The sequence below is a fragment of the Lepidothrix coronata genome, unplaced genomic scaffold (assembly GCF_001604755.1).
Source record: "Lepidothrix coronata isolate B3197 unplaced genomic scaffold, Lepidothrix_coronata-1.0 Scaffold7, whole genome shotgun sequence".
Taxonomy (NCBI): Eukaryota; Metazoa; Chordata; class Aves; order Passeriformes; family Pipridae; genus Lepidothrix; species Lepidothrix coronata.
In genome coordinates, this window is record NW_016690187.1 from 8829146 (window position 1) to 8857109 (window position 27964).

The window sequence follows — 27964 nt, forward strand, 5'->3', positions numbered from 1 at the left end:
CGGGGCGGGCCGGGGCGGGCCAGCCCTCCCCTCCTCGGTACCGGCGGCCTCGGCCTTAGAGAGGTTCTCACTTTGGCAGAGTACGAACCCTCCCCGCGCACTCCTGTGCGTAGGCGCCTGCCGAAAGCTGAGTAGGTAAGCTGCCCGCTCGTCCTTCGCCGGTTTCTGGCTGTATTTGCTGTTGAGGCAGCTGTCGCACGGGGCACTGCTGCTGGGTTTTTATCTTTGAGTGAAAACGATGTGTGCTCGTAGGTGACCATGAGAAGGAGAGCAGTAATGGGCAGGGAAAGGGCAGGCGAGAGGCGTTCGTTTTGTTGTGGCTTTCTCTCTGCGGGTCAAAGGATTTTGCATCCCAGTTTGGCAAGTGATGCAAGTGAGCTGCTTTTTAAGGGTTTCTGGCAAGAAAATATAACGTGCCTTTTGGAAAAGGTATGCTGTTGCTTCAGAAGTATGTATCTATCTGCTGACGAGCCGAAAGATGAGCCTAATTGAAAATTAAGGGGAGGTGTGTTTCCCATTTGTTTTTTGGGTTGATATTCTGTGCTGCTGGCAACTGTTGCTTCATTTGGGCTTGTCTGAACTCCCACACTGCCAGAATTTGATGTAACTTGAAGTGTTGCGGTGTGAGCTCTGCCAGTGGTACCCAGGGCAGGCCTCGGCGTCGAGGGTTTCCAGCACACGCGGCTTCCCCCGCTGCTCCTCTGCCAGGTGCCTTCTTGTCGCATCACAGGAGAAGAATGAAAAAGGAAACGTGATCTTGAAAAATAGCTACTCAGAGACATGTAAGGTGTGATATTTCTTGCGGTATTGTCTAGATTTGCAGATAGGGGTGGCCCACTTCTGGGGTTAATTGCTGTTGCAATATTGCCCTTTCTCTGTTTTCTTAGCCCATTAAAGAGAAGAGTAAAAATCATGGTTAACTTGAAAGAATAGGAACTGCAGTAATCACTTCTTCCCACTTAATTTTATCATTGTATCTCCCTACAGTTCCTTCCTCTTTGACTTACTGCACAAATTTTGACATGAAAATGCTTGTGAAGATGCTTAATCTGAGCTGAGGATGATGTGCTAGAGCTGCCACAAATGTAACTCTTCCTGCCTCAATTCTACTTTCAGCTTCCTGAGTAAAATAATGTGTCATCCTTGGGATGTTTCCACATTGCATTAAAGTAGGAAAGTTTCTGAGTTGCATTAAAGTAGGTCATATTGTGGGATATAATTTATGAACAATGTGCACAGCCTTACCAGTGTCACCACATTATCCTAAGAGTGATTATCAGTTGAAAGCTTAAGAGTGAGAAACCAAAAGGAGGATGTACGTTGAGGTTATCTCTTCTATTCTCTCATACTGTCTTTGAATTTCATTGAAAAAGAAGATGAAAGGGATTTTCCTACTTGTAAAGGAGACAACTTCTGTATTTCTGTACTTGGAGGAACCTGATGTTGCTTAACTCACAGCTGCTGGAAAATTAAGTTTCTGGTCTGGTGAATTTTAACACTATACAAATACTGACAACCTACAAGAGAAATGGGCAAATGTCAGTGCTCCAGTTTGTTTCATGGGAAGTGTAAACTGCACTTACTCCTTGCTCTGTCTGTATTGTTGGTCTTCATACAAGGCTTCCTCTTGTGCTGGCTCTACTGTCCTTCCTTAGAAATGCAAGTTGATGTCTGGCTGGAAGCAGCTACGCTTAACACAGTCGACAGCAGATAAGGCAGCATTATTCCTAAAAGCTTTGTCTGTATTGGCCTGCAGTTCCCAACAATGCAGCTGTGGCTGGGTGTTCAGGGATTCAACCCTCAGTCTCTGAAAGGATAACCACAAATCAGATCCTACGGAGTCAAAGCTAAGTGCTTTCCCTTGGAACTGTGTTATATTTCCTTATTTTAGTGTCATTATTTTGTTACATCTACTATAAGAACAGATTCTTTTCTGTGTCGAATACATCAGGTTTCAGTTCTGCATAAGATCATTATCTTTGATTTCATTGAGGACTGTGATTGGAGACAATTTCACTCTTGTGAGATGCTAGTCTGAGTTAAGCCTGAGCTGTAATAAGGCTGTATATTAAATCTGCAATTAGTCATTGCATAATCTCACAACAGTTATATAAATGCCTGTATCCTGTAGAGCAAAAGGCACTGAGATATACATTTACTGTGTTAAGCAGCATGCTGTGCAAGAGCTTGCATTTCTGGAAAATACTGCTCTGCAATAATCTGTGTTAAATGTGAAGATTTGGGGATGTGCATGTCTCGGGAGCTGAAGAGGTGATTCACTCCCAAAGCCCTCTGAGGAGTGCCAGTAGCAGCTTTTACTGTGATGCAGTTTCTCTCTTTGAAACTCATGTGATTCACCAAAAATTGAACCCATGTGACTTCAGAGGGTCCCTTGTAATGAAGTTCAAGGTGAAGGTAGTCTGAAAGAAGGCTGCAGGAATATTTGTGGCACTTTACAAAGGATGGTTGTAGGATGTGTGGGTGTGTATCCATGTCAGTTTTGATCTAGTGAGGAAGATACAGGATTTAGTGTATGCCATTGACCGATACAACATAAGTCAGTCTTCTAAATAGTTGTTTAAGTCCAGAATTATGAAATGGGGACAAGGGCATTTCTATATTTTGTAGCAATTCTATGAGGAGAAATAATGAGAGAACTGTTTCATTTAGGCACAATTTTGGTTAAAAATATGGGCTTGTGTAGCAATATCAATAGGCTCAGTCTGTGCAAGCAAAAAACCTGGATAGGTCAAACCACTTTTCAGGAGAGAAAAACAGTAAGGAGATACTATAGTGCTGAAAATCTGTGGCTTTTGTGAGTAAGAATAAATTTTGTCATTAGCCTTGGATAGGGAGGCACAGGAGATGAAAAGGGATAGATACAGCTGGAATACATTTCCACTACAGATCAAATGTTGCATTTTGTTAAAAAAGCTTCTTCTTTATCTTATAGCTGAAAAAAAAACCTCAAGAGAGCAGCGAGTAGGTTGAACATGTTGCATTGCCAGGAGCTTTACCTCTATGCAGTTCTGTAAGCTTGAAGAATTTGACTTGGGGCTGTGCCAGAAACCTGCTTTTCACCTTGCAGCTAGTGTAAAATGTGGCTGATTTCTTTCAAAAATTCAGTATTGGAAATCTATCTCTGATTCTCTTTTGGATAGTTTGCAAATTCCAACAACATCCTTAAGTTTTTCTACTAGAAGAGATGGTTTGTTGTCTTCTTCATTTATTGCAAGTTTTTCCATTGTTCTGTAGTAGATAATGCTTTGAGCTCTTGGTCCAAATAAATCTAAGTGAATGTATCATCTATAACATAAGAAAAATATGCTTTAAAATAAGCCCTACTTGGTGTGAGACTTGTTTTCCTTGGGAGAAGAGATAACCAAGGCTACTGGACAGATTTGGATGATGCAGCTACTCAGTCCAGATGAATTAAAACAGCATTGTAGAAGTACTTGCTAAAAGCCTCAGGCATAGATAAAAGTCATGAGTCAAAGAGTTTATGCTACATATGAATATGTGTGTGCTGGATGCCAGGGTGTGAAATAGAGCATACAAGATCTCACCTTTACGCTGACTTGATTTACTTGCTTATTTGCCTGGCTGTTATGAGTTCTGTATTCCTTGTGAATAGGATACAAAGAGACTGGGAAGACTCTTAAACCAGTTACTAATTTGCACAGATTGTGCTGTACAAAACGCTCTTTGGGAATGGACAATCTAGCTTTACCACTGGTACGTTACATGGCTTACGGCAAATCAGTTTGCGTTTACCTCGGTTTCTATCCCTACAAAGTGTGTAAGTTATCTTGACTTCCTATCCAGAATACTTCAGGATTTAGTCATGTCAGAATTTTACATTTAGAGTTAGGTGATGGACTGCACAGTTTGCAGAGCTGTATCACCAAAGCTGTTTCTGCTTCTGGCAAGACCTTGCTATTGACCGATGAATAGTAGTGTTCAATGTCCACTCTCTTCATCTGATTTGCAGACTTTACATGTCTGCTGGCATATAAAACCTGCAGTGTTCTGGTCAGCCCTTTCAAAGGGGATCACTGCTAACAAGTGAGGACCAGGAGTAACAAGACATTTCTGTTGTACGTAAGTACTTAATGCATACTTAAATTTCACTGCTACAGGCCTGAAGAATTGTATGTAGAAATGTGAGTAGGCACTAGTGTGGTGAATTAGATCATTGGCCACTGTGTCATATGTAGATTCTTTGCTAACTGGAAAGTGTGTTATTAGCCCATGAAACTGAAATGTTGGGAGAGGTCAAAGTTGCATAAAGCAAGGTACAAACTTAAAGGGTGAGATGATGATTTGATCTCTAAATCTTTCTGGAAGGTAGAGAGGACCTTGTCAACAGTTTTTGTGCCAGAGTGGAGAAGCTATGATTCTTGGTCAAATTTATCTGCCTTGCCTGGTGCTCAGTCTTTGTAAGGGCTATTCCTATTGTCTATTCTGTAATAATTTAAGAGGGCATAAGCTTGTACTTAATAAGAAAGCACAGGGGAGTGGGATGTTGATGTGTAGAGAATGTGTAGGTTACAGGCTGCTAATGAGAATGTAAAGAGTCTTATGCTTTAGTGTTACAGTTAACTAGGCTTGTAATGGTGGTCTGGAAATGAGGAATATACTCTGAGAATTTAGCAATTCCTGTTTTCTGAAACAATGACTGGAAAATGCTGAATGGTTGTAATTTATTCCAGATGATGTTTAGATCCTACAATAATAGCAAAAAAAAAGGCCTTGTTATGTCTCCTTTCCTTCCAAGAAATTTTTTGCTTTTTGAATCCTCAATCTACGTTTAGTTTTCATATTTCAGTGTTACCCTCATTTCTTTTGGGATTTTTGCCTTCTATCAATTGTCTTGTTCAGTTGTGTGGAGTTGTGAATGATGTCTGAGGATCATGTGTGCATGGAACGATTTTCTCAGAGTTGTTTCTCTTTAGCTATTTGTGATCTGTCTCATTATTTGTTTGTAATGCACTTGTAAGTGTAAACTCTTCTTTTAGCAAGCCTAGTACCATAAATATTAAAAAAACACAGTTTTGGAAGTTAATAAATGTACTTTTGTTTCTTTTACAGATGAGATCATTTCATACTCTTCTTTTGGAAGAGGTGGTCAAAGGAAATGGATAGCTATCCAGACTTCACTGCAAAGAACCTCTCATATTCAGCAAATATGTCTATTTCTTTGCCTGGACAAGCTGGACTCAATACCACCAGTGGTACTCCTTCTATGTCAATAAGCAGGCTTTTCCCGGCCCTGTTGGAATGCTTTGGAATAATTCTTTGTGGCTACATAGCTGGAAGAGCCAACATTATCACATCAACTCAGGCCAAAGGACTGGGAAATTTTGTGTCCCGCTTTGCACTCCCAGCATTACTGTTCAAAAACATGGTGGTACTTAACTTTTCTAATGTGAATTGGTCCTTCCTGTACAGTGTTTTAGTTGCCAAAGCTGCTGTGTTTTTTTTAGTCTGCATTTTAACATTGTTGGTAGCCAATCCTGAGAATCGATTTAGCAAAGCAGGTTTGTTCCCTATTTTTGCTACACAAAGCAATGACTTTGCACTGGGATATCCAATAGGTAAGTATGCTTTCTTCTTTTAATTGTCACTGTTCTAGACATGTTTGCTTTTTTTTCCATAATTTGAAATTGACTTCTGAACTGAGTTCCATGCTATCAAAGTAATTTCTGAAGTGTCTCACAGAATTCTCTTTGAGATCAGTCATCATCTAGGCAAGGTTAAGAACAAAAAAAGAAAGCAAGTTTGTTCTAGCAAAACCAAAAGCGGGACATTTGATTACAGAATTGAAAAACCAGTTACAAAAGAGAAGCCTAACCATGCAATTTCAGATTATACATAACAAGTAGCCCCATATTTTAGATAACTTGAGGAGTTAGCAGTTTCTTTATCTCTGGCAGGATAAAGAAAGTTTCTTTATCCCAGGGCAGCATGCTCAGGAGAATCTTCAGCCTTTCTTAGTCTCTTCAGATTTGCTAGATATGTATAAAATGTAGACAAATGCAATTGCAAGCTTTTTCTTCTTTAGCTGAAAATGCTGTGTTTCCCTCAGTTGTATCTTCTGAAATTTATTCCTCTTAAGAGAAATCAGAAGTATGTCACAAATATGGCTGAGGATTGTATCTTTGTTTCTTGGTATGTGTTTTAAATGCCAATTAGGGTTTCTGAATTTTTTTATATATATATATTTTGGGCTTGTCTAAATGTATTTCCATTGTATCTTAGTTAAAACATTCTTTCTATTTTGACTTTCTTGTCAGACTACATATTTCTTCAGATATTTCATGATTTATGAGTCATATTTTTCTGGGTATGATAATGCCAAAATCTACACCATTAAGTTCATTAAGAGCTTTACTGGAATACTTACTGCAACAATGACACTGTAGGCCTTGAGGTTTGTCTGTTTGTTAGAGTTCATGCTGTCACCTATGCAAAGTTTTTACTATTAATGACTTCTCTGAAGCGTCTGCAGGACGCTTGGGCAACAAAGAATGCCTTGCCTCTTTTTATGTATGGTGACAGGTAGTGTTTTGAACAAAACCTCATCTTTTAATGGAAATACATTTTAAAAAGCTGTAGGAGTTGAAATTTGTAAGGGAAAAAAATCAGTATTGACAAATCAGTGTATTAAAACAACACTATTTTAAAAGGCAGTTTGAACACTTAATAACTTCCTGAGTCTTCATCCAATGTTATTTCTTTAATCTATTACTCTTATTATTTATTATTACTTCTTTACTATGCTGTTTTTTGCTGTTTAACAAAGATTTGCACATAGGAAAATCAAAATGCGGGTTAAATTATCAAAGATCATCACTGTGTTTTTCTGTTATCATGGCTATGACAGTGATGTTGGGGTGAAAGAAAGCTGGCACAGAGGTTTGCTAGCACCCCTCGGATGTAGATAAAACTACTATGATAGAAAGCTTTGTTTGTTTTTTATTACTGGGTGAGATGATAGAACTGACAGAACAGCTTCACCTGTTCTCTAGTGCTATATTGTTAAAGCACAGGTGTAGCAGAACTGTTGTGTGGATCATGGCTCAGTTACCATGACTTTAATGTTACTAATTGTATTAAGCATGGACGACTAGTGTGTGACTTCTATGTAATTTTAAACAGCTGAGACATGGAGAACTGATTTTAAAAAAAAAATCTTTTATTTCAATTTTTTTGTTATGATCAACAAGTGGGCACCTTTATTTAAATAAAAAAAAAAGTTTCATCAGCAGTAGAAGTTGTGGATTATTTTCACTGTCTTAATGATTCCTTTGGAGTGATTTCTATTTCTTTTCACCCACTGGCTCAGTGATCTAGTTACGCTTTCTGTACCCTGGAAAATGCATTGTGCCTTCATACATCAGTAAAAGTACATCTAGACTTTGATATATTGTATTAAGTATGCAGTTTCACTTTGCCAGAAAGTAATGGCTTTTTAAATTTTTCACTCAGGCACTACTTACATGTGGCTTGTATTGAATTGCATATGTATAAATATATATATCTATATAAAGCAATATAAAACATCACTCTAAGGTTTGAGGTTTTAGAAAAAAAATGTATTTACATAAAAAGTGTCCAACATGTTTTTATTTATCAAAATGTGTTTAGTGCTTAAAACTGGTTTGTTAAATGCAGTAACTAACCACACACTCAGCAGTTCTGTTCAGCAGTTTATTCAGCATTTTAGCACAGGTAGTTCTTGTATACGTACTTTGATCATGGCCTGTAAGAGGAAAAACATCTTTAGTGCCTTTTCTTGTATATATTATATATCAGCTAATTGAGAATGTCAGTTTATTCAGTCTAAAGAGAAGACTGTTCATACTGAGTGCTGATTTAGTATTCAGGAGTTTCAGAAGAAATAATATAAAGATAAAAATATTTTGGATTTTGAAAAACATAGTCATGAGGGAAAACCTTTTCAGAAAAATAACAGGTTAATAATGTTATTATTCATAGTATATATAATATATATAAAATATACATTATATATCTATACAGTATATATAGTAATTATTCTTATAATAGTAATATTAACTATATATTAATATATTATAATAGAGATTCTATTAATAGTTATGTTATTGATAATAACAATAAAATTACTGAATATAGTAACATTATAAGACAGGTAAAAGACAACATTGTACTTTTAAAGCATTGGGGTTTTTTAATTCACTCTAGAATTTAATCTTGTATATCTTTCCAAAGTATTTTCATCATTTTTGAAGTGCCATTAGTACAAACTTGAAATAAGAAGCAATTCTACTTTGACTCAAAAGTACGTAGTAGCAATGAAAACAAATGCACTTGATTTAAAGTTCCTTGAAGGACCATAACTACAGCAATAACTCTTGACCTGAGTAGTCCCAGAGAATGAGCTAATAATTAAGTGATAAGCTATTTTTTATTTGCTTGTTGCTTTGCTGTGTATTGAATCAATGTAGAATGATCACACCTGACTTACCCAGTGAAAACCGATTAAATTTCAGAGATGTGAAACTCCCCTAAGATGGGAAGCAACTTGTGTCCTCCAAAGGTGCATTTAATTATCCATACTTGTCACATTCCTGGGGAGGAAAAGCAAGTCAAAAAAATAAAGCCAAAATTTTACCAGCATTTGGGATGACTCAAAAGAAACATAGGATTGTTATATTGTTTTCTTTCTTTTTTTCTATAGATGTTGACTATTTGTAGAATCATTAAAAAGTATTGGATAGTTAGTGTTTTGTCTTTAATGTGTTCATTAGATGACTGTGGCCTGATGTGATTGGGCATACTTCTCTTACTGCATCATCTTATATTGATTGTTAATAAAAATGAATCCTTCAGTTATTTCTGAAGGAAAAAGAAATAATTTTCTTTAGTTTTCAAACAGCAGTATTTAATTTCAATATTAATGTATTTTTGTACTGAAATGTTATCACTCATCACTCTTCATTTCCTGTCTTCTAGTTGAAGCTTTATATCAAACCACTTACCCCGAGTATCTCCAGTACATTTACCTAGTGGCTCCAATATCTCTTATGATGCTAAACCCCCTGGGGTTTATCTTCTGTGAAATCCAGAAGTGGAGGGATAATAGCACTGTGCCACGCAGCAAAATCAAAATAGTGGGCCTAGCGCTCCTTCGAGTTTTGCAGAACCCAATTGTATTCATGGTCTTCATAGGAATTGCCTCAAACTTTATTCTTGGCCAGAAAATTCCCGAATACCTTGAAAACTTCCTTGATGGACTGGGCAGTTCTTTTTCTGGCTCTGCACTTTTTTACCTTGGACTAACTATGGTGGGACAAACAAAAAAACTGACAAAGGGTATGTTTGTTGCACTGATCCTTCTCATCACAGCTAAACTGTAAGTTTGATTTTTGTATTTTTGTAATTTTGTTCTTTAGCTGTTTTAAGCTCTGAATACCCTGGTCAGATGGCTTTTCTCTCAAAAGCGTTATAATGATAGTATGTTTCAGTATTTTGAGTGCTTCCCAAACTCTTTGATACTATACAACTGTTAACTTTTAAGGGAAATTAAGCAGACTACAACCTGTTGTCAGGCTCTGCAGAGAAAAAAAAAAATCAGGGGTCCTGTGGCTTCACGGACTGCCTGCAGGCCATCTGTCATGAATTGACAGATGTAGTAGTTGGGGAATTACTAGCTTAAATTAAAGTTTATTAAATAAATACTTAGACAATAGTGATTTTAAGTACATTTGATTAGTATTTGTATTTTATTTGGCTTAAATAATGCATCTCTAAATGAGTTGTTTTTCCTTGCTTTATCTATAAATCTTTGAAACTGCTATATTGGAAGAGCTTAAAAATGGTCGCCTTATGCTTTTAAACTGCTTGACTTTTAAGCATGAATAAATGACAAGTTGTATTTAGAACTCATTATCTTCCCTTGAATATATCTCAGCAGTGAACTAAATAGTTTATGTCCTACAGAGCTACAATTAACATAATGGAATCATTGTTTGGTGGTCAAGTTTACATTGTAAATTTTGAAGGTGCATTTGAATATCAGTACAACTAACTAGCAAACTTAAAGACCTAATCTGTAAATGACAAATTTTGTAAGAATGTAAAATAAATTGGGTTTTAATATTACCACTTTGCTTTACTGGTGACCCTGCATAAGGTTACACTGGGTTTCTGTGAGGTCTAGGCTATTGCTAAAGGGGAACAAAATAGCATTGATGCAGGGGGTTTGCTGGCCAAAACATTTGGAATGGGATACTTAAGCTTGAGCCCTTGTTATATTTCAGACAGCTTGCAGAAAGGTGGTCAGAGTTTCACAGCTTCTGACTGCTTATAGCTACTATTTAACAGTTGAAAAATGAGGGGTGTTTTATGTTTTACCTTTCTAAATCCAAGGTTTATACAAAGAATGTGTCTGCTTATATCCCAGAGTTTGTTGTCATTTTTATCTGTTTTTTTTTTTAGTGTAACTTGTGACATAAGATTTTTAAGCAGCTGGTAAATGCCTTGGTAACAGTAAAGGCAATCATTCAAAATGATATTAGTATTTTACTTTTCATAAATAGTATTCAAACAAACCTTAAATTTCCTTTTGGTTCATTTTCTGAATAAAGAAGAGTCTATTGCTGTAGCTTGAATAATATTTTTTCAATTTTTTTCCCCCTCTCTTTTCAGACTTATGATGCCATTTCTCTGTAGAGAAATGGTGGAGCTCTTGGACAGGAGTGACAGCGTGGTCAACCACACCAGTTTATCAAACTATGCATTTCTTTATGGAGTTTTTCCAGCAGCACCTGGTGTCGCAATATTTGCAAGTCAATTTAATATGGAAGTAGGAATTGTATGTGGTTAGACTTTTCCAAATATGTGCTAAATTTGAGCTTAACTTTGTTGATGAAATAATTAAGTAGGCTTGAAGAATTTGCTTTTCTGTAGTATAGACATCTTAGACTTACTTGTACTCCCTGGATCTTTCCTGATCTCTCAAGTGCCTTGATAGTAGATGTTCATATATAAGTCCTCGTACTTTTTTTTGTTCATGACTCTAGTAGGAAGAATTAGGATAACTTTAAATATAAAAAACTTGTATCTTTGTTGGGTTTTGGGTTTGGTTTTTTGGGTTTTTTTTTCAAAGACCTAATCTTTGAGATACTGTTTTTTAGAAAAAGAGAAATTACATTACTGACTTCAGTAAGAATAGTATTAGTTCAATGCTGAAAGATCTTATGCTTTAACTGATCCAGTTGTGTTGCCCTTCAATTAAATCTTGTGATAGAAACGCATTTTACACTTTTTTATGTATAGTAGAGAGTACCAACTACCTTTTCAACTTAAAATACAAATTTTAGAGATGTTTTTTCCACTTCAATTGACATTGAAGCATTTCTGTAAACTTCTATTGTTTTTAATGTTTTCTGTTTTGGGGTTGTTTAGATGTTTGGTTTTTGTTTTGTTTTTTTTAAGATAAGGGGGGGAAAGGATACTAAAAATAAATCTTGAAAGATAGAATCTTGTGCCCTACAAGCTCAGGAAATCTGTTTAAAGCAGTGGTCTGTAGTATGAGCGACAATTCACACTTCCATCACTGTGCAAATTCCAGAAAGCAGAAAAACAATGAGATGCCAAACTAGAAATCACTTGAATGTAAATATATATGGTTTATTTTCATTAATTGGTGAATATTAGTATTTGCATAACTATATGTTTTGTTATTTATTTATGGTATGAATATTTGCATCCAAAAGTAAATTGTGACAGTGTAAATTCACCCCTAGGCTGTAATCACTAGTGTATTTGACACCCATAAAAAAGCTATAAGAACTTGCAGTAGGGAACTCTCTATTCCTGCTATTTCAAAAGCTTGTAAAAATGTTCAGTTAAGCTGCATGTATAAACCGGATACTTTCTGGCTTAAATTTTAAATAATTTGTTATAGAAGCAACTCACGGATTTGTTAAAGGTCTGTATATGTTTAATTCAAAGATCCAATTTTGCCAGTGGTTGTGTTCCTGAAAGCAGATTATTTAGCTCGAGATCTGATTAACTTTGTTCTTGTTTTTGTTTGACTCTTTTTGCAGATTACCTCAGGCATGGTGATAAGCACTTTTGTGTCTGCACCCATTATGTATGTGTCTGCGTGGCTGTTGACCATTCCATCTATGGACCCCAACCCACTGGCATCTGCACTCCAAAACGTTAGCTTTGACATCAGTATCGTCAGCCTCATTTCTCTGGTAGGTGCTGGTGAAGTGAAATACAAAAACACACTGTTGTGTCAGGGTGGTGGTAGTACATAAGCAGCAAATTAAGTCAAAATAAGACTCATATTTCCTCATCATATTCTGTTGCAGAAAGATAAGGAAGGAGTTAAAAATCTTGATTTAGCAGTGGGTCTGCTGGAAAGCTGCACTATAGAGAAAGATGGGTGGCTGAATTAGAGCTCTTAGTGCAGGGCTTGGGAGTTTCTTTTTTGTTTGGGTTTGTTTTCATTTTTAATAACAGGGTGTGAGGGAATTACAGTACTAGCTTACACCACAGGGACTAATTACATCAAGCCAAATAAGGTGCTTGGATATCACAGTAATGAAGGCTGTGTACAAACTTCAGCTCCAGAAATGTCACTGAATATTTATTTAATGAAATCTTAATGAGTATTAATGAAAATGTTTAACCTGAAAGGTTTAACTTATCAAATTCCTTTCCTAGAAATTCTTTTCTTAAAAAGTGAGATAATCCAGAAGTCCAATGTGAATTGTGTTTTGGCTTTATAAAAAAAATACAGATAGTGTGATTATTCTATTTGCTTTTTTGAAATAAAAACATTTATGTTTGAAGGAGTTGAAATTTTCTAAAGTTGTTGTCTCAGTTGTTCAAGACAAGAAATCCTCTTGTCTTGAAACTGTGCCTGAAGGGAAGCGAGAAATTAATGCTGCCACTCACTCTCATATAATTTTGGGAGATTCAGGGGAGATGGGTGAGAATCTTAAATTCTAAGTTGCCAGGTCACTCTGTGGTCATTTATATTCTGAGGAACAAATAGGCTTCTGTACACTAGAGGCAAGTTCTTGGTGCTTCCTGGGAATATTTCACCATCATGAGAACACAAAGATGCATTGCTTTTTCTGGCTACAGCTGCGGAGGCATAGGGACTGACAGCAGTTGGTATGAAGCTGCCTAGAGTAGTCATGTTGCTAAGAAACTTTTCCAGAAGATTTGTTGTGTATTTAACTTCACCATAGTCTGCAAGAATATTCTTTGTTCTTTTGAGTTTGGTTTTATTCTTAAATTATTTTTTTCTTGTATGTTACAGACCTGGTCTCTTATTGTTGTTCTTCTGAGTAAGAAATACAAACAGCTTCCTCATATGATTACAACAAATCTACTTGTTGCTCAGGTCAGTAGTAAGAAGCATACTGTTTTGTGAGTTTGACAGTTTAAGTCTTTTTAAACATTTTTACAAGTTTGGTTTCTACAGTGATATCTTTATAGCCATCTATGAAGGGCAGGGAACTCTAATGCGTGACTTGTCTAAACAATTTCTGTGCCTTAAAATATACCCTTGAAGAAAATTATAGTTAATGCTGGTACTATGGTTCTCAAACAGAACTATAAGCAATCAGAATGGAGAGTGGCTTCTGAAATGTATTTTCAGTTACTGCCCAATACTGTTGAGTGCACTTCTGTTCAATTTATACTGATTTGAAGTCAGCAGTACCAGGAACAGCAGCGTATGTTTGACTCTATAGTGACCCAATTCAAGGAGCCAAATAGAAAAATAATCCCTGTGATGTTTATCCCCCTGAAGTGGCTTGCTGAGGGATCAGACAGGTGCAAGTGCTGGTGAAAGGAAGGGGTGTGGGAATGAATGGCTGGTGGCTAGGGAAGGCCAAAGCCAAATGGCTCTGGATTAATTTTAATTGTAATTTAATCTGAGAGAGAACTACAGAGTGTAGATGCTCCTTATTCCCTTGAAGTCAACTGCACAACTGCCTATAATTTCAGTGAGAACAGCCTGTGCTTGTAATACGTCTGTGTGGTAGTGCTTTCTGAAGTGTTCTGGCTTTTTTTAAAAAAAAAATCTCTATGTATATATACAGTAAACTCTGAGCTTTTATCATGGAGTCACATAAAAAAAATGACATGTACAAGAACTGCAGGTGATTCTGTTCTGTAACAGCAAAGTTAGCTTTTATCATAAAAAAATTGAACTACTGTGTTACTATTTCCATAATGTTTCAACCTATCTTTTTGAATTCCTTCAGTACTAAAATTATCATATATCCCGTATCACTGGATGAAAACTGTTCAAATTCTTTGCTGAACAAACATCTGTTGACCTCAGTTTCATGTGCAAATCATTTCAAATAAATGGTTTGTACTTATCAAAAACATCAGCTTTTACTTATTATAAAGGTGCATAAAGTTGGGTTTTTTTCGTATTGGCCTTGCTCCCAGTTTATATGAAGTATATAATTGCTCTCAAAAAAACCCTCCTGAAAATAGGGTACCATAGTTAAGTGACAGAGCTGCAACACTGAATTTACTGTGGCAGTGCTTTATTGCGAAGAGAAGTATCCAGTTTGTAAAATCACACTCCAGTAAATCTGGGGTTGGAGATTTGAAGCTTATTGCAAGTGTATTGTACTGTGTTTAGTTTTTCTTGTCATTCTGCTTTCCCAATTTAAACGATGGCATCTCACCTTTCTTTCCAGTTTATTGCTTGCATTGGAATGGTGGTATGGAATTTCGTTGTTAAAGAGAAAGACATCACCATGCAGATCCTAGTTTTTATATTTCTCTACAGCTCACTTTACAGCACCTACCTATGGACAGGTATGTTTTTTCTCAGCAGAACTTAGGTACTGTAATAAAAGATTAATGTACTGAAATAATGTTGCTACATTTTCAGAGTAATCATTCCTTTCACTTGTATGTAGTTCTATAAATATGTATACTGAAGTTGTGCCAAGCTGCAGCACTGGCAACACAGGGCTAAGTGTCAGGCACTGCTTCTGCTGTTGGAAGCTTATACCGAGGGCAGGTCTCGTTCATCTTTGCTGGATACAGCAGCCTGGCTAGTGTGTGACAGGAGACAAGAACCTGCTCTCGAGGCAGAAGCAATTACAAATAGAGTGAATGTGGTGGGCTGCCCTTCAGCTAGTCGAAGTCTTAATGGCGATTTTTAATTACTGCAGAGTTTAATATTTTAATTATACAGCATTAAGTAGATTTGAAAACTTGGTACCTCAAAAAGTAGAAAGTACAGAATGAAGTGAAATACCAAAGTAACTCTAACATCTCTTTACCCTGGCAATTGTAATTTCTAAAAACAATACGTGTGTATATGATTAAGAAGGGATTGAAATAAGACAGAATTGAAAGATGCATCAAGAAGCTCAGAGAACCTTACATATATGATTTAAAAAATACTTTGAGTATTCAAAAGAGTTTTTGTACTGTTCCAGAGTCTAGAAGTCTAAGGGTTTAATTCCTGTGGTGTTTAACTGAAATAGGTAGCTCATGCTTGGTAAGGTGTAACATAAATACTAGCTTTGCTTCAGCATGAGCTTGTTGCTGATCTGCTGAGTTGTGAATAGAATAGGCAGTTCCAGAAGATATTCCCATGTATAGTTATATATGTAAAAATATGTAAAACTGTTTTGTTAAATTTATCGTTGGCTTTACAAAGGACTAGTCAGTTTTTAAAGAAATGTTATAATAGAATACAACATTATTTGTTGGTTACTCAAGAGTGTCAGAATAGAACTGCTGTCAGTACCTTAAGAAATTAGTTACTTGTGTCTTAAATGTTCTTATGACATCTTCTATATTCTTGTGAACCTTTCTTAATATTTAGAAGTGGATGTTAAATATAAAATGTCCTGAAATTTCTTCAGTGTTTCACTATTAACATGATTTTTTACGACAATGGGTATTTCTAATTTACTTTCTCAGAATACAGCTAGAAAAACAATTGTGGACTATTGAAATGTCTGAGAAGAATATCTTGAGTTATTGAGCAGGTCACATCATACAGCTTCTAGACTCTGTTCTTATTGATTCTCTTTTTAATAATAAACAAGGCATTTCTTTTGGCTTTGTTTTGGTGGATTTTTGTTTGCTTTTTTAGGTTTTCTATCTTTCTCTTTGTTTCTGTTGAAGAAGAGAGAAACAGTAAAGATTCCCATTGGGTTTATCATCATAGCTGGATGGGGGTAAGTTAATTCAAGTGCTTCCCTGCAGAATTAGTGGGAGCATGCCAAATATGTTACATACTCTCTATTTTGCTCTTTCAGAATCCCAACAGTTCTGGTGGGAGTCTTACTAATTGTTGGTGAATGTAACAACACTAGTATTGACTCTGCCTTTTTCTATGGAAAATACCAGGTAAGAACATATTCTGTCCTCATCACTTCAGACTTCTGCCATATCCAATACATTAGTGAGAAATTGTGTTCTCTGCTTCTAATGCAAGTACCTTTCTGGCAAAATATAGGCTACCAAAATAAACATATCATTGTAAAATGCTTATAGATCAGTACAAAAATGTATTTCTGTAATGAACCATTAGGTAAACTTGTTTGAACAAGGAACTTCATGTTTAGTCAGCTATGACTAAGAAAAAGGGGGAGTAGGCTTCCCAAAGAAAAGGCTTAGGAGTGGTAGTGAATTGCAGAGCCCTTTTCCTGGTGACTAATTTGTAGTCTCGCTTGATAATTATCTAAAATTGTTATTATCCAATAGCTAATTAATGGCTTCTGGTCTGTAACCTACAGTAGATAGGATCTACTTTACCTGTGTAGCAGTAACTGCTTGCACTGGGGGAGGTGTCTCTGCACAGTCATGGGTTGAAAGGCCCTGAGCCTGAACTACCAATGGTTCCTCTTATCAGAGGATGTAAAATGTACTAGCACAGATACTTGTCACGTTTTGTCTCTGTCTTTCTTATGGATAGGAAGTCAATGAGTCACTTAGTATTATTCATGTGGCATTTTCACAAGTATTAAATAGCCTTAGAGTGGACTTTGGGTATCAGTAGCAGATGATTAGAAGGAAAGGTTAATTAATAGGGTGCTCCCCATGGACAAAAGCATGGAAATTAGAGCACGTTCCTCTTTGGAATTAAAAGGTACCTGAGCAGAACATAACTTGGAGGCTACTGATCCTCAGAGGAAAGGTGACAATGATGAGGGGAGGTTTTTGGATTGCATGGGAAATAGGGGTCCACACTAAAAAAAAAAAAACTGTAAAGAAAATTAGTCTCATGTACTGATTGCTCTTTCAGTGTCACAAGGTGCAAGAGCAGTTAATACAGAAAACTTAGTCTTATTCAGATGCATTTGTATGTATATTTAGAAAATTACCAAAGTTAGAAAGGCAGATATATGCCACTTTTTTCCTGTCTTTAAGTGTATTTTCTTTGCTTTCTTAACAGATAATTACCACAGCAGTGATCCTGTTCATCAGTATATTGATGTCAGGCATTTCACTTATGTGCATGAACAGAAATAGGCAGGAGTCAAGCTATGAGGTGTTGAACCCATATTCACCACGAAGCCAAGTGGAGGAGGTTGAAGTGGGAGGGAGTGAGCAGAAACACATTTCAACCTCTGTGCCTCAGCCTTCTCCAGGGTCTTCTGCACAGCCTTCTCCAGGGTCTTCTGCACAGCCTTCTCCAGGGTCTTCTGCACAGCCTTCTCCAGGGTCTTCTGCACAGACATCAGCAGAAAGGGGTAAAAACAATAAATGGCTGGGGGTACTGTAAAATAATATTCCAAATTTAATTCTGACCTGGTAAGGACAGTTTACACCCTCAGGTGTTACACTAGGACAGAAGAAAATCTAGATATAACTGCCCAAGGATTTAGCTTTATGTTTCTAAGGAAAGTTTTATTGTAAGAGTTGGGGAAGTGGACAAGAAAAAAAGCATGTGTATGGTTTTTATGTAAGTAGTGGTATCTTGATAAGGCTGTGATAAGTACAGTCCACTAGGCATCTGAGATTGTTTACTCACTAAACCCTCTCTCTGCAAAAGAATTATATGCCAGCAGAAGCGCTCGGTGTGTTTCTAATCCTTCTTTTTTGTGTGTAGCCTTTTTGATCACTTTCCATTTTTTTTTTTGCCTCTAGCTAAAAGTATTTATGTTACTTCCATAGTGGTAGTGTAACATTAAACACTTCCTATATATTAATATTGTAACCTGTTAACCCTCTCAGCAAATTGGAAAAATTAACCCTATCTTCTCCTTCTGGGTTATTTTTTGAGCATAATATTTAAAGCTACATAGAATATATTGTTATACTTGGAAACTAACTATCCTATTACTGTATATGCTTAGTAGGTTGCTGTTCTTGTCAAGCAACAAATGGTGAATTATCCTGTGCTAAAGAGAGCAAAGCAGTGTCAAATGCTGTTGAATGCAAGGTTCCTCCAATAGAGACAGGTAAAGCAGTAGTATCTTCTTGTTTTAATACTACAAGCTCTTCCTCAACATTTATGTGTTGTTTTCACAGAGAAACTGTTGGGACTGTTGTGCTCTCAACTCTACCTGGATACCTTATATTTCATATTGAATTCAATTATTAGGCAATATTTTAGGTGTTTGTTCTCTTCTGCTGGTAGTTGTTTGTAATCTTTCAGTGCTCAAGAGGGACAGTTGTTTCGGATGTTATTTTTTAACACTAAGCTACTTTAACATGTCATTCTAAGCATTCAGACTTTACCTCTCCATCATTGTCTTATTTGGATGCTGGGAAGTTGAATGCATAACCCTACTTTGCATCAAGCTTTTAACATAAACATGCTCTTTTACATATTCACATCTTACATCTTTTAAAAAAGACTTTGTTGTGTTTTGATCACTGAATGAGATCTAGAGGGATCTAGTGCTTATTGCAAATTAGATTAAATGTCCATGGTGCTGTACTGTTCATGTCTAGGAGAGAGAGATGGTGAAAATTGAGGGCCTTAGGATTCACTAAAATAGAAAAAAATGGATTAAACTGACTGTTCAGCACCTAATGGAAAACTGCCTGCCCAGCACATTCTCATTTTGCATCACTTCCAGTAATCAAAGCTAGCAGCAGTACAGCCTTGCTCTTTTTCCTATTTCTTTTTCTTGTATTTTTGCATTCTTAACAAGACAGTTCGTATCCTTATGTTTTGTTTACATGCAACATAATTTTCAGCAAATCTAAATATTTCACACTGAAGTATACTACAGTTATATCTCCTCTCACAAAATTCTAGGTTTCTACCTATTTTGCCAACTATTTTATCTACTAAGTAATTTAAACAAGAATCATAAGAATGTCTTCAATGATAGAGGAAGGCCAGTTTAATTTTCTTATCCTGAAAGATAAGGCAAAAAATACCTTATGATTGAGTGGAAATTATTTCAACCTCCTGAGTGAACACTTCAAAACTATAATCAGTGAAAGCAAATTGTAATGCATACACTCGTGTAACTTTGGCTGCAGTAATTGCTAATTCTTTTACCATCCCACTAAACTGCTGTGACAGGTATCTGGTGAAAATTCTTAGGTATGCCCTTATCAGGAAGTTTTTCACTGCCATCTAGAGGAAGATACTCAGAATTACTTAGAACTCTGTAGCTGGGAGACAAGCATCCATTTGCTTTGTGTTTGGCTCTTTTGATTAATAGAATTATGATGGTGTTCTGATATAATATGTTAAAAATACATTCACAGACCTGAAATAAGTATGGTTGATTGTGCATCTGATCTAGAGCTCAACAACACAGAGATGCAGAGTAAAAACGTTAGAGCTGACTGTATATTTGATTTTTTTTTCAGAAATTAATTTAAAATTTAAAAAGTGGAGAAATGGGGGGAGGGGCGTGTTTCATTATTTCTAGTAATGTTTTCCAAATATTAACCATAACATCAGTTTGAGTTAAATCTTTGAAAGAAGAATTCTGTTGCAAAAAGTTCCTTCATTTTATTAGCGCATGTAAATTACTGTTTCATTTGAGTAGATGTCTGAACAGATTATTGTCAAAGCCAACATTAAATTTTGCATGTGTCACTTCAGTATAGATACAGGGTAATTTGACTCAGCAAGTGACATTAACAAGTTTGCTCATGGAGTTCACAAGATAGAGGCCTAATCAAAAATTTCTGATTTGTTTTTCAGTGGATCAGTGTGTGAGTCATTGCAGTGCTCAAACATGTGTATTGGCTCAGGAAGAACAGCTGCTACAGACTGGAGACAAACAGCTGGCCAGACATGTGCTGCTGTGCTTACTTCTTGTTGTTGGCCTGTTTGCTGTAAATATTTTTTTCCCCATGTTGTTTAACTCATTGAGGTAGAATGATTTTTAGGAAAGCTATGTAGACAGTCCAGTAAAAATCTTCCATTTACTTATGTTACAATTCATTAAATAAAATAGAGGCTGTATTTTGGTCCCTTACTGGAAGAAGGATGTCATAAAAATTAATTTTTCTGTGCCAGATCATAAATTAAAGGCAAGTTAAGACTAATGATGATAGTGAGCAAGCCACACCAGAGAACCCTAAAGGGAAAAAAAATGGAAAGATATAATTTGGTAATTAATTCATCATTAGCGCCCCTCTTCCCATTTTTCTCAAGAGTTAAGTCTTCTTCCCTAGACAATAATTAAAAATATAAACTGAACTGTACTTCTGAAGGAGACTACAAAAATTGGACCATCTGGTCACGTTTATAGTGAAACTGGGATTTCTCTGAGGTGTTTTAGTAATGAAGAATAATTTTAAGATTATTTTAAATGGGAAAATGCAATTTTGTTGCTTTTAGTGGTGGTTTGGAGACAATGTAGCTAAGTTAGTGGTGCCACTCCTCATTACTGATGCAATCCCAGTTGTGATTGCATCTACCTCCACCTACAAGTAGGAAATACGAGAATGTAATGCACTGGGGATATAATTTGAATTTTTAGCTCTGAGAAGATGAGAAACAACTCTTTGTGTTTGAATGTGGTGCTCAAAGTTGAGTTTCTTGTGGATTGCAGTTGGGAGAGTATTTTTATTTGAAATGGGAAATAGTGTGGCATAAATACGCAGTTCTGTGAAACAGGACAGTGCAGCACAACTGTGTGGGTTAATGCCTACTACTGTTGCTTTTCAGGTTCTGTTAAATTACAAAATGGAAGGTTTCCCTCTCTCAAATTTCCTCTATCAAATGTTTTATGCTAGTATTTTTTTTTTACATCTTCTGTATTTGAGAAATCTAGCAAATGTTAGCCTGTATTTTAGTTGTATCTGGATGATTACATAAACACTATGAAATAATTTTATTTCATAATGAAATAAAGTTACATTAATTAGCCTTTACACACAAATGGGTTAACTTCGGAGAGGTTTTTTCCTTCTACCAGGCATCTAAAATAGCTGAAGTGGTATGTGCTTCAGCTTAACCTAATCTTAACTATGCAGGAAATATGTAGAAAGCACTGGTTTCAGCTAAGTAGGCCTAAAGACAAACAGTGCAAATCTGTCAGGGCTAATATTGGCTGTCTTTGAATACCTAAGTATGCTTAAAGCAAGTTCCTTTTGTAAACATATAAAGAGGCAGGACCTCTACACTGGTATGATTTGCAAGCCTTCCCCTCCCACCTAACTTTTAAGCTTAACTCAAATGTTTTAACGTGTTTATTGCCTGTGATTTATCTTTATCTGAATCGTTCGTTAAATAGAGACCATGAAAATTGTGTAAGAATCTATTAGCATGTGAAGAATAAGAAATGCATTTGATTTTTAACAATCAGATTAGGTTTATGGTTTTTGTTATTTTTTTTTATTTTCTTTACAGAATCTCTCCAGTTGTTTGTGGTGGCTGTTCAACCAAGAGCCCGGGAGGCTGTATGTGGAATTGCAGTTCTTCTGTGCTGTGTTTAATTTTGGTCAGGTACTTAACAATGTTTGTTCTGAAAATTACTTTGTTGATGGATGTTGCAACAGATGCTGTTACAAGCACTGTAAGTTGAAGTTTTCAAACAGTGCCAAAGTCACCAGCTCCTTGTGTTTTGTCTTTTTTTTCCTCAAGCTTTTCCTTTTGCTTTAATAGCTTTCTTTCCTAATGCATGTCTTCTATGACCATGAACACTTCCAAAGGTACAAATGACAACTGAATGTCAAATGCTTATGGAAACCAAGTAGGAATTTTGCCCAATTTGTATCAGAAAAGCTTCGCCAGTGTCCCTTTAGTGGAGTTACACTGGTATAACAGTTGCAAGATGACTGCATGGATACTTTGGCTATAAGCCTTAAGTTATTATCCCTAGTTTCAGTGACAGCACCTTTAGCTGAGAGCTGACATAGAGATGATTGTTCTGGCTGCACATGGCCTATTTCAGCGCAAACTTATATGTGGTAGCTTTGTTACGTGTGAAGGTGGAAACGAGACAGTGTTAATATACACACTAGAGGAATGTTTTACAGATCCATGGGCAGGTGTGCCTACAGGATGCACTGCGGTATCACATAATGATAGTAGCTTAGTATAAAAACTGTACAGAAAAATGAATTAAGTAGAGAGCATTCTAGCACTTGAATTACAGTAAATCTCTTCTTTCCTTGACATTAACAAAGACAGATTTAATAACTGGCTGTATAAGGATAGCCAGTTATCCCAAAGTGTCGAGTGTCATGTCACAACATTACTTTTACCCGGCTGTTTCTCGAAGGGTTTATTTGGTGGACTGTTATGTATTAATCTGTCTTTTTAAGGTCCAAATGAAAAATCAAAGCAGAAACAAAATGCATTTTGAATGCTATCTAGAGAAGAGGAATACTTTACATGTATGTTTGGCACTGAGTTTTCAACACTTAATTTCTGTTTATAGAAACCAAAGTTTTTGCTTAATGCTGCTTTTTCTATATTTTTTTTTCCTCCAGGGCTTCATTTGCTTTGGTATTTTTGGCTTAGATAAGCATTTAATCATTCTACCATGCAAGCGAAGGTAAATAGAATCTTTACACTTATAAACTGAATTATGACTGATAGTCATTTTTGAAGGGTATTGAGTGTTCAGTGCTGTAGCATTCCATTTCCTATTTGTTCAGTCTTCCAAATTTCTTTTCTCTCCCACTTATGGGGAGGTAATTGCAGTTTACTGTGCATGAGGTTTTACTGCTGTCCTAATGACACCTTTGAAGACAAAAATCCTGAGGGTTCCCTAGAGACAACATTTTTGCCAAATGATGGATCTTCAGAAATAATTTCTGCTGATAAATTAAAACTTGGATATGGGTGCTGAATCAGATGATATCATCGCTGTTTGAAAGTCCCGTATTCATAACCTCATGCACATATTTTGTGTGGATGGGCACTTTCACTGTGGAGGAGTAAGTTGTACAAAGCCATCTTTAACTTAGAGCTCACTGGCTGCCATGTGAATGCAGCAGCTAAAGCTAGCTCCCAGCTACTCTGACTTTCCTTCTGCCTGAGCCTAGAATAACATTTCTCGGTGTTCAAAAGCCATACAAGTATATTAGGAAGATTACATGTAAAGTACTGGGCACCAAGAGTAAAACAGTTGTGGTAACCTTCCTAGGAGTTCCATTCTGTTATTTCCTGTTCCAAAAAAAAACGGCCCCGGTAGTTTTGCTGGTTTTAATTTTTTTTTTTTTTTTAGGCTTGCATTTTTCTGGGGTGGAAGAGAAGCAGCAGGGCACACAGACCCCTCTGTACCTGAGGAAATCAGGATGACCTGTCAACAGTTTGTTCGTTATCACAGAGATCACTGTGTCAAAAGCATTGTCAGAGGCAGAAGGTAAGGTTCTTCCCTGCACATATAACCTGTTACAAAGGTCATAAATCACCTTTTAAAAATAATGAAATGCAGTTTAATCTGTGGGCAATTCCTGTTGTGGCATATTTATTCAATCCCCAAGGTTTAAAAATTTAAGAGAAATGTTTCTGGTCTCACACTGAAACATTGAGGTGCAAGTTACCACATCCCGTCTAGGGTTTCAATAAATTACAAAAAGTTTCATATCGTTAAGGGATTGCACCAGTTTTTGCATTTAACTGGAGTTCAGGAGATAAAATAGTTCTGAAAAAATGTATATCATAATACTTGTAATAGTTAATGTGTCTAAGTTTTGTCAAACTTGAGACCCTTCATTTGTTTTATTTTGAGATGAAGAAGCTGTCCATGTGTGTGTGACTGAATGTTTACAAATAAGTAGCTTTTACAGGACACAAAACTGTTGCAACTGATTTTAGTGTGTACTCAGAGGCCACTCAGTTTGTGAGATTATAGTGATTTTAGTGCTTTTACAGCTTTTGCGTTCATAAAATTTCTTTTGTTCATACCTCTAATGAGGCCTAAACTTGAATTTAGAGATCAGCAGAGCTTTCAGAAGCAAATTATGATACCTGAATCAAGGATTATGTCTTCAGGTATGTGTAGGTGGATGAGAAATAAAATGCAGACAGAAGCAGCAGGAATAAGAAAAAGATTCTGCCTTTATTTAAATATAATAAATGGAGACATGAAGAATTGTTCTAATAGGACACTTTGACTTTTCATATCACGTAAACTTTTAAGGAGGACTAGTTTGGCAGGATGGGGTGGTCTTTTAATGGTCAGATAGTCCAAAACCACATTGCAGAACTGTTTTAGACAGCATCAAGATTTTGCTCAGTCACCTCAGAAGTCAGTTATGTTCCATAAGAAAGATGTATCAGAAAACATCTGTTGTGAAATAGAACAGGTTTTACATCTGTGTTTCCTGTGCCTCTTCTGCTGTTGTGGTTTCTTGGGCTTTGGGCTGTTCATTAAGTTGGGTTTTGTGGTTTTTATTAATCATACATCCGCCTGAGAATACATGAAAATATGATATTTGTTGCTTCATTGTTGTAATATGTTTGTGCAGAACTTGTTTCATGTCTTATTTGTCCATGTGAATTAAAACAAAGCATTTATCTTCTCATTTTAAATATTCATCTGTCTCGATCCTATCCTCTTTGATTTAAAAGTAACATAACTGAGACCTTATAACTATGGATTTTAATTTATTTTAATTTTTGCATCTCTGCTAGTAGATGTTAACACTTGCTCTGTGTTAGTGCTGCTTTTAACTTAAAAAAAAAACCCAAACAAACAGGGGAAAAAAGTTTGGTTTATGCTGTCTTGTAGCTCTTAATCGCCTTCAGAAACCCTGGGCTTGGTTTCCATAGCGTAGATTTTAGATAACCAGAAACATTAATTGCTGCAGCTAAATTTTTGCATGGCATTTTTACTGCAACTAGGTAGATGCTAGTGGCATGGCCTCATAAATATGTAGAAGAAAATTATTCTTGTTGTAAAGGTTTTATTTATTCTTAGTACTGCCTGTGTGGTAAATACTTAACAGGATATGCAAGTTGTAAATGCTTTTTGTTTACAATGTACGTAAACAGTTAGTGTCTGTTTAAAGCTGTCCATAAATTATAAAGAGGAATTAAAGTTCAGACTTTAAGAGGAATTCAAGTCCCTGTTGCTGGGGGCATGCTGCTCTCAGATCAGATATTTTGTTGTAGAATGGTCATGGTAACAAGTACGTGGGAAGTAAAGTACACAAGAAATAAAATTACGTTGTGTGAGTTTTTAGGAAAATTGCTACTTTTGCTCACTGAAGTTTATTTGCACAAGTGTAAAACAACTTTGTATGTCCATATTGCTTCTCATTGAAATGTCTGTAGGAAATGGTAGGGAACATTGGCATGTCCCTAATATACAAAACTTGCAAATTCTCTTCTAACGTGCTCTTAACTATCATGATATCTTTCCTTGTTTCCTGCTATTTTTCCTTGCCTTTCCCCATCGTGCAGTGGTGATACCAGATTTACAGAACATGTGGGTGAATCATTCCTTTGACATACAGGTGTGGTGCAAAGATCTCCACTGGCATCTTCTTTGGCTGTGACCTGGTGAACTGGCTCATTCAAGTTGGCCTTGCCTCCGACCGTGGCGAAGCTGTGATGTACGGGGACAGACTGATGAAAGGAGGTGTCGTCCAGCACATTACAAATGAATTTGAATTTCGGGATGAATACTTGTATTACCGCTTTGTTCCGAAGAGATCAGTTGCAGCTGAGAGCCATTGACCTGAGCATGTAGGCAAGGGACAGGTAGTTAGGGGTGAATGTGACCACCCTCTGCCTTCACCACTGGAACTGGAAGTATTTCTTTCTCAGGGCTCTCAGGGAACTGTGCTATTCTCTCTTGTAAGATTGAGAGATGTGGTTATATTTGTGTCTATTTTGAAGGAAATGGTAGCAAGTGATATTTGGTGAGCATTCCAACCAGAATGCAACTAAACGAAACCAGATGCTCTGGATTTAGAGCATTTTTTCCATTCTGAGCAAAACAAATAGTAAAATTATATGTGTCACTGTTGTATTTTATAGGCATTATAACAGCAGCTTTAGTGACTGATGCCACAATGAGGAAGAAAAACCCCATAAAAGGTATTTTTCATGTTGCTGAATGTTTTCCATATTTTAGTGTGATGAAATATCGATGCCTGTTTACAGTCAGGCTTCCCCCTGACTTTATAGAAGTAGGATTTCTTCAATCATACCCCAGTTTTGACTACTCTGCTCTTGTCTAACACCAGGAACTTTTTATAGCTCTTTACACCTCAGATCAGGTGGGTTTTTTCTCCCTTAAAGATAAAATCCTCCATTTATAAAAGTGGAACTGTTGTGACAATGTTCCCAGTGTCAGAGGATTAAAGCTGAGGAAATACCAAGTGGAATAAATAATGGTTTTGTACAAACCTACCAAATCTCAAAACCATAAAAATATGCAGCACTCTTCCAAATTAGGAAATTACATCATGGAATAAACAATTTGTTCTGAAATTTTGCCTTATGGTGGTAGTAACAGCTTTGTCAAGAGTAGATTTTTACATTCTGAAATTAGCCTTTACAGTTTAATTTGGAAGTGCCAGCCTCAAATAAGGATTTTATGGAAGCCTTGGAGACATGTGTAAGTCAAGACAAAATTCTTTTTCAAATCATGGAACTTTTAAAATTAAATACAATAATTTTTTTAAATCTATTATATAAAGAATCCTAACTGAACATCCAAATTGGGGTTTAGAGTAGCTAAAGATCCTAAATTTTAGTTGGTTGCCTAACACAGGTTTCTAATAAACCTCAGGTATCCTCCTACAGTATCTAAATAGCGTCACTCAGATTCCTGTGCACTGAAGGCAGAATCTGAGAACCTATGTGTCTTCTGCAGTATTTTAAAAAAGTTAAAGACCAAGTGTTATATCTGATAACTGTTGTGCTGCCCTTTTAAAACTGCGAGAACAGCGTTTATATGTCTATACAAAAATTTTATATAGTGAGGGAAAGGAATCCAGGTATTAAAAAAAATAATTTGCTCAAGCATATGAATAACTCCTCTCATCCTTGTTTTTAAAAGTCTTTCCCCTCTTTTTTTTCTTTTTTTTAGTACACAGATTTTTATTCTATCTAATTTTGCATCCACTTTGTATTAAGAATTAAAAATTATTTTAGCAGCATAAGCTCCTGTTCAAGTAGCAGTTGTTTTATGGTTGCTATAACTCCATGCAGGACTTACACTGAAAAAATAATTCCTTTTACTGTCATTCTTATTGCACTTTTGCAGTGTGCACAGAAACATAACTGCATTCTACTGCGTATGTATGCTATGGAAACTGACATATTTTAATGTTTTCCAGCAACAAAATAATTGACATTTGTATCAGGCTGTGTCCACAAAGGAAAACAGTAGTGTATTTCCATAATAACTGCTGAAGACAACTGCATCAAATATTTTGGAATAATTAGATATATGTGACTTAAGAGCAGAAGCTGCGAGTATGTCTGGCTTCTAAATACTGTAATTTGTCAATAAATCTATTACTTGATTTCAGAGTTTGGAGCTGTGTTGTTTTGTGAGATGTGAGAGGGTTATATGTG

The 27964-nt window shown here is 36.2% G+C and overlaps 1 protein-coding gene across 6 annotated transcripts; it reads left to right on the forward strand.

The window, feature by feature from the left end:
* On the forward strand, positions 1–27917 carry GPR155 (G protein-coupled receptor 155). Of its 6 annotated transcripts, none has more exons than XR_001878379.1 (17): positions 1–135; positions 5092–5597; positions 8998–9397; positions 10693–10858; positions 12096–12251; positions 13328–13411; positions 14730–14850; positions 16148–16232; positions 16314–16404; positions 17453–17750; positions 18357–18461; positions 20174–20307; positions 21830–21925; positions 22915–22979; positions 23655–23792; positions 25891–26476; positions 27724–27917. XR_001878379.1 is itself a non-coding variant. In XM_017837057.1 (17 exons), the coding sequence occupies exons 2-16, from the start codon at positions 5138–5140 to the stop codon at positions 26442–26444; spliced, it is 2427 nt and encodes an 808-aa protein (XP_017692546.1). In that variant the 5' UTR covers positions 1–135; positions 5092–5137; the 3' UTR covers positions 26445–26476; positions 27724–27917. The 6 variants fall into 6 exon arrangements, 5 of the variants coding, with proteins under 5 accessions (XP_017692546.1, XP_017692503.1, XP_017692536.1 ...); XM_017837057.1 differs by having other exon boundaries at positions 26417–26476; XM_017837014.1 differs by having other exon boundaries at positions 25891–27917.
* Positions 27918–27964: the final 47 nt, after the last annotated feature.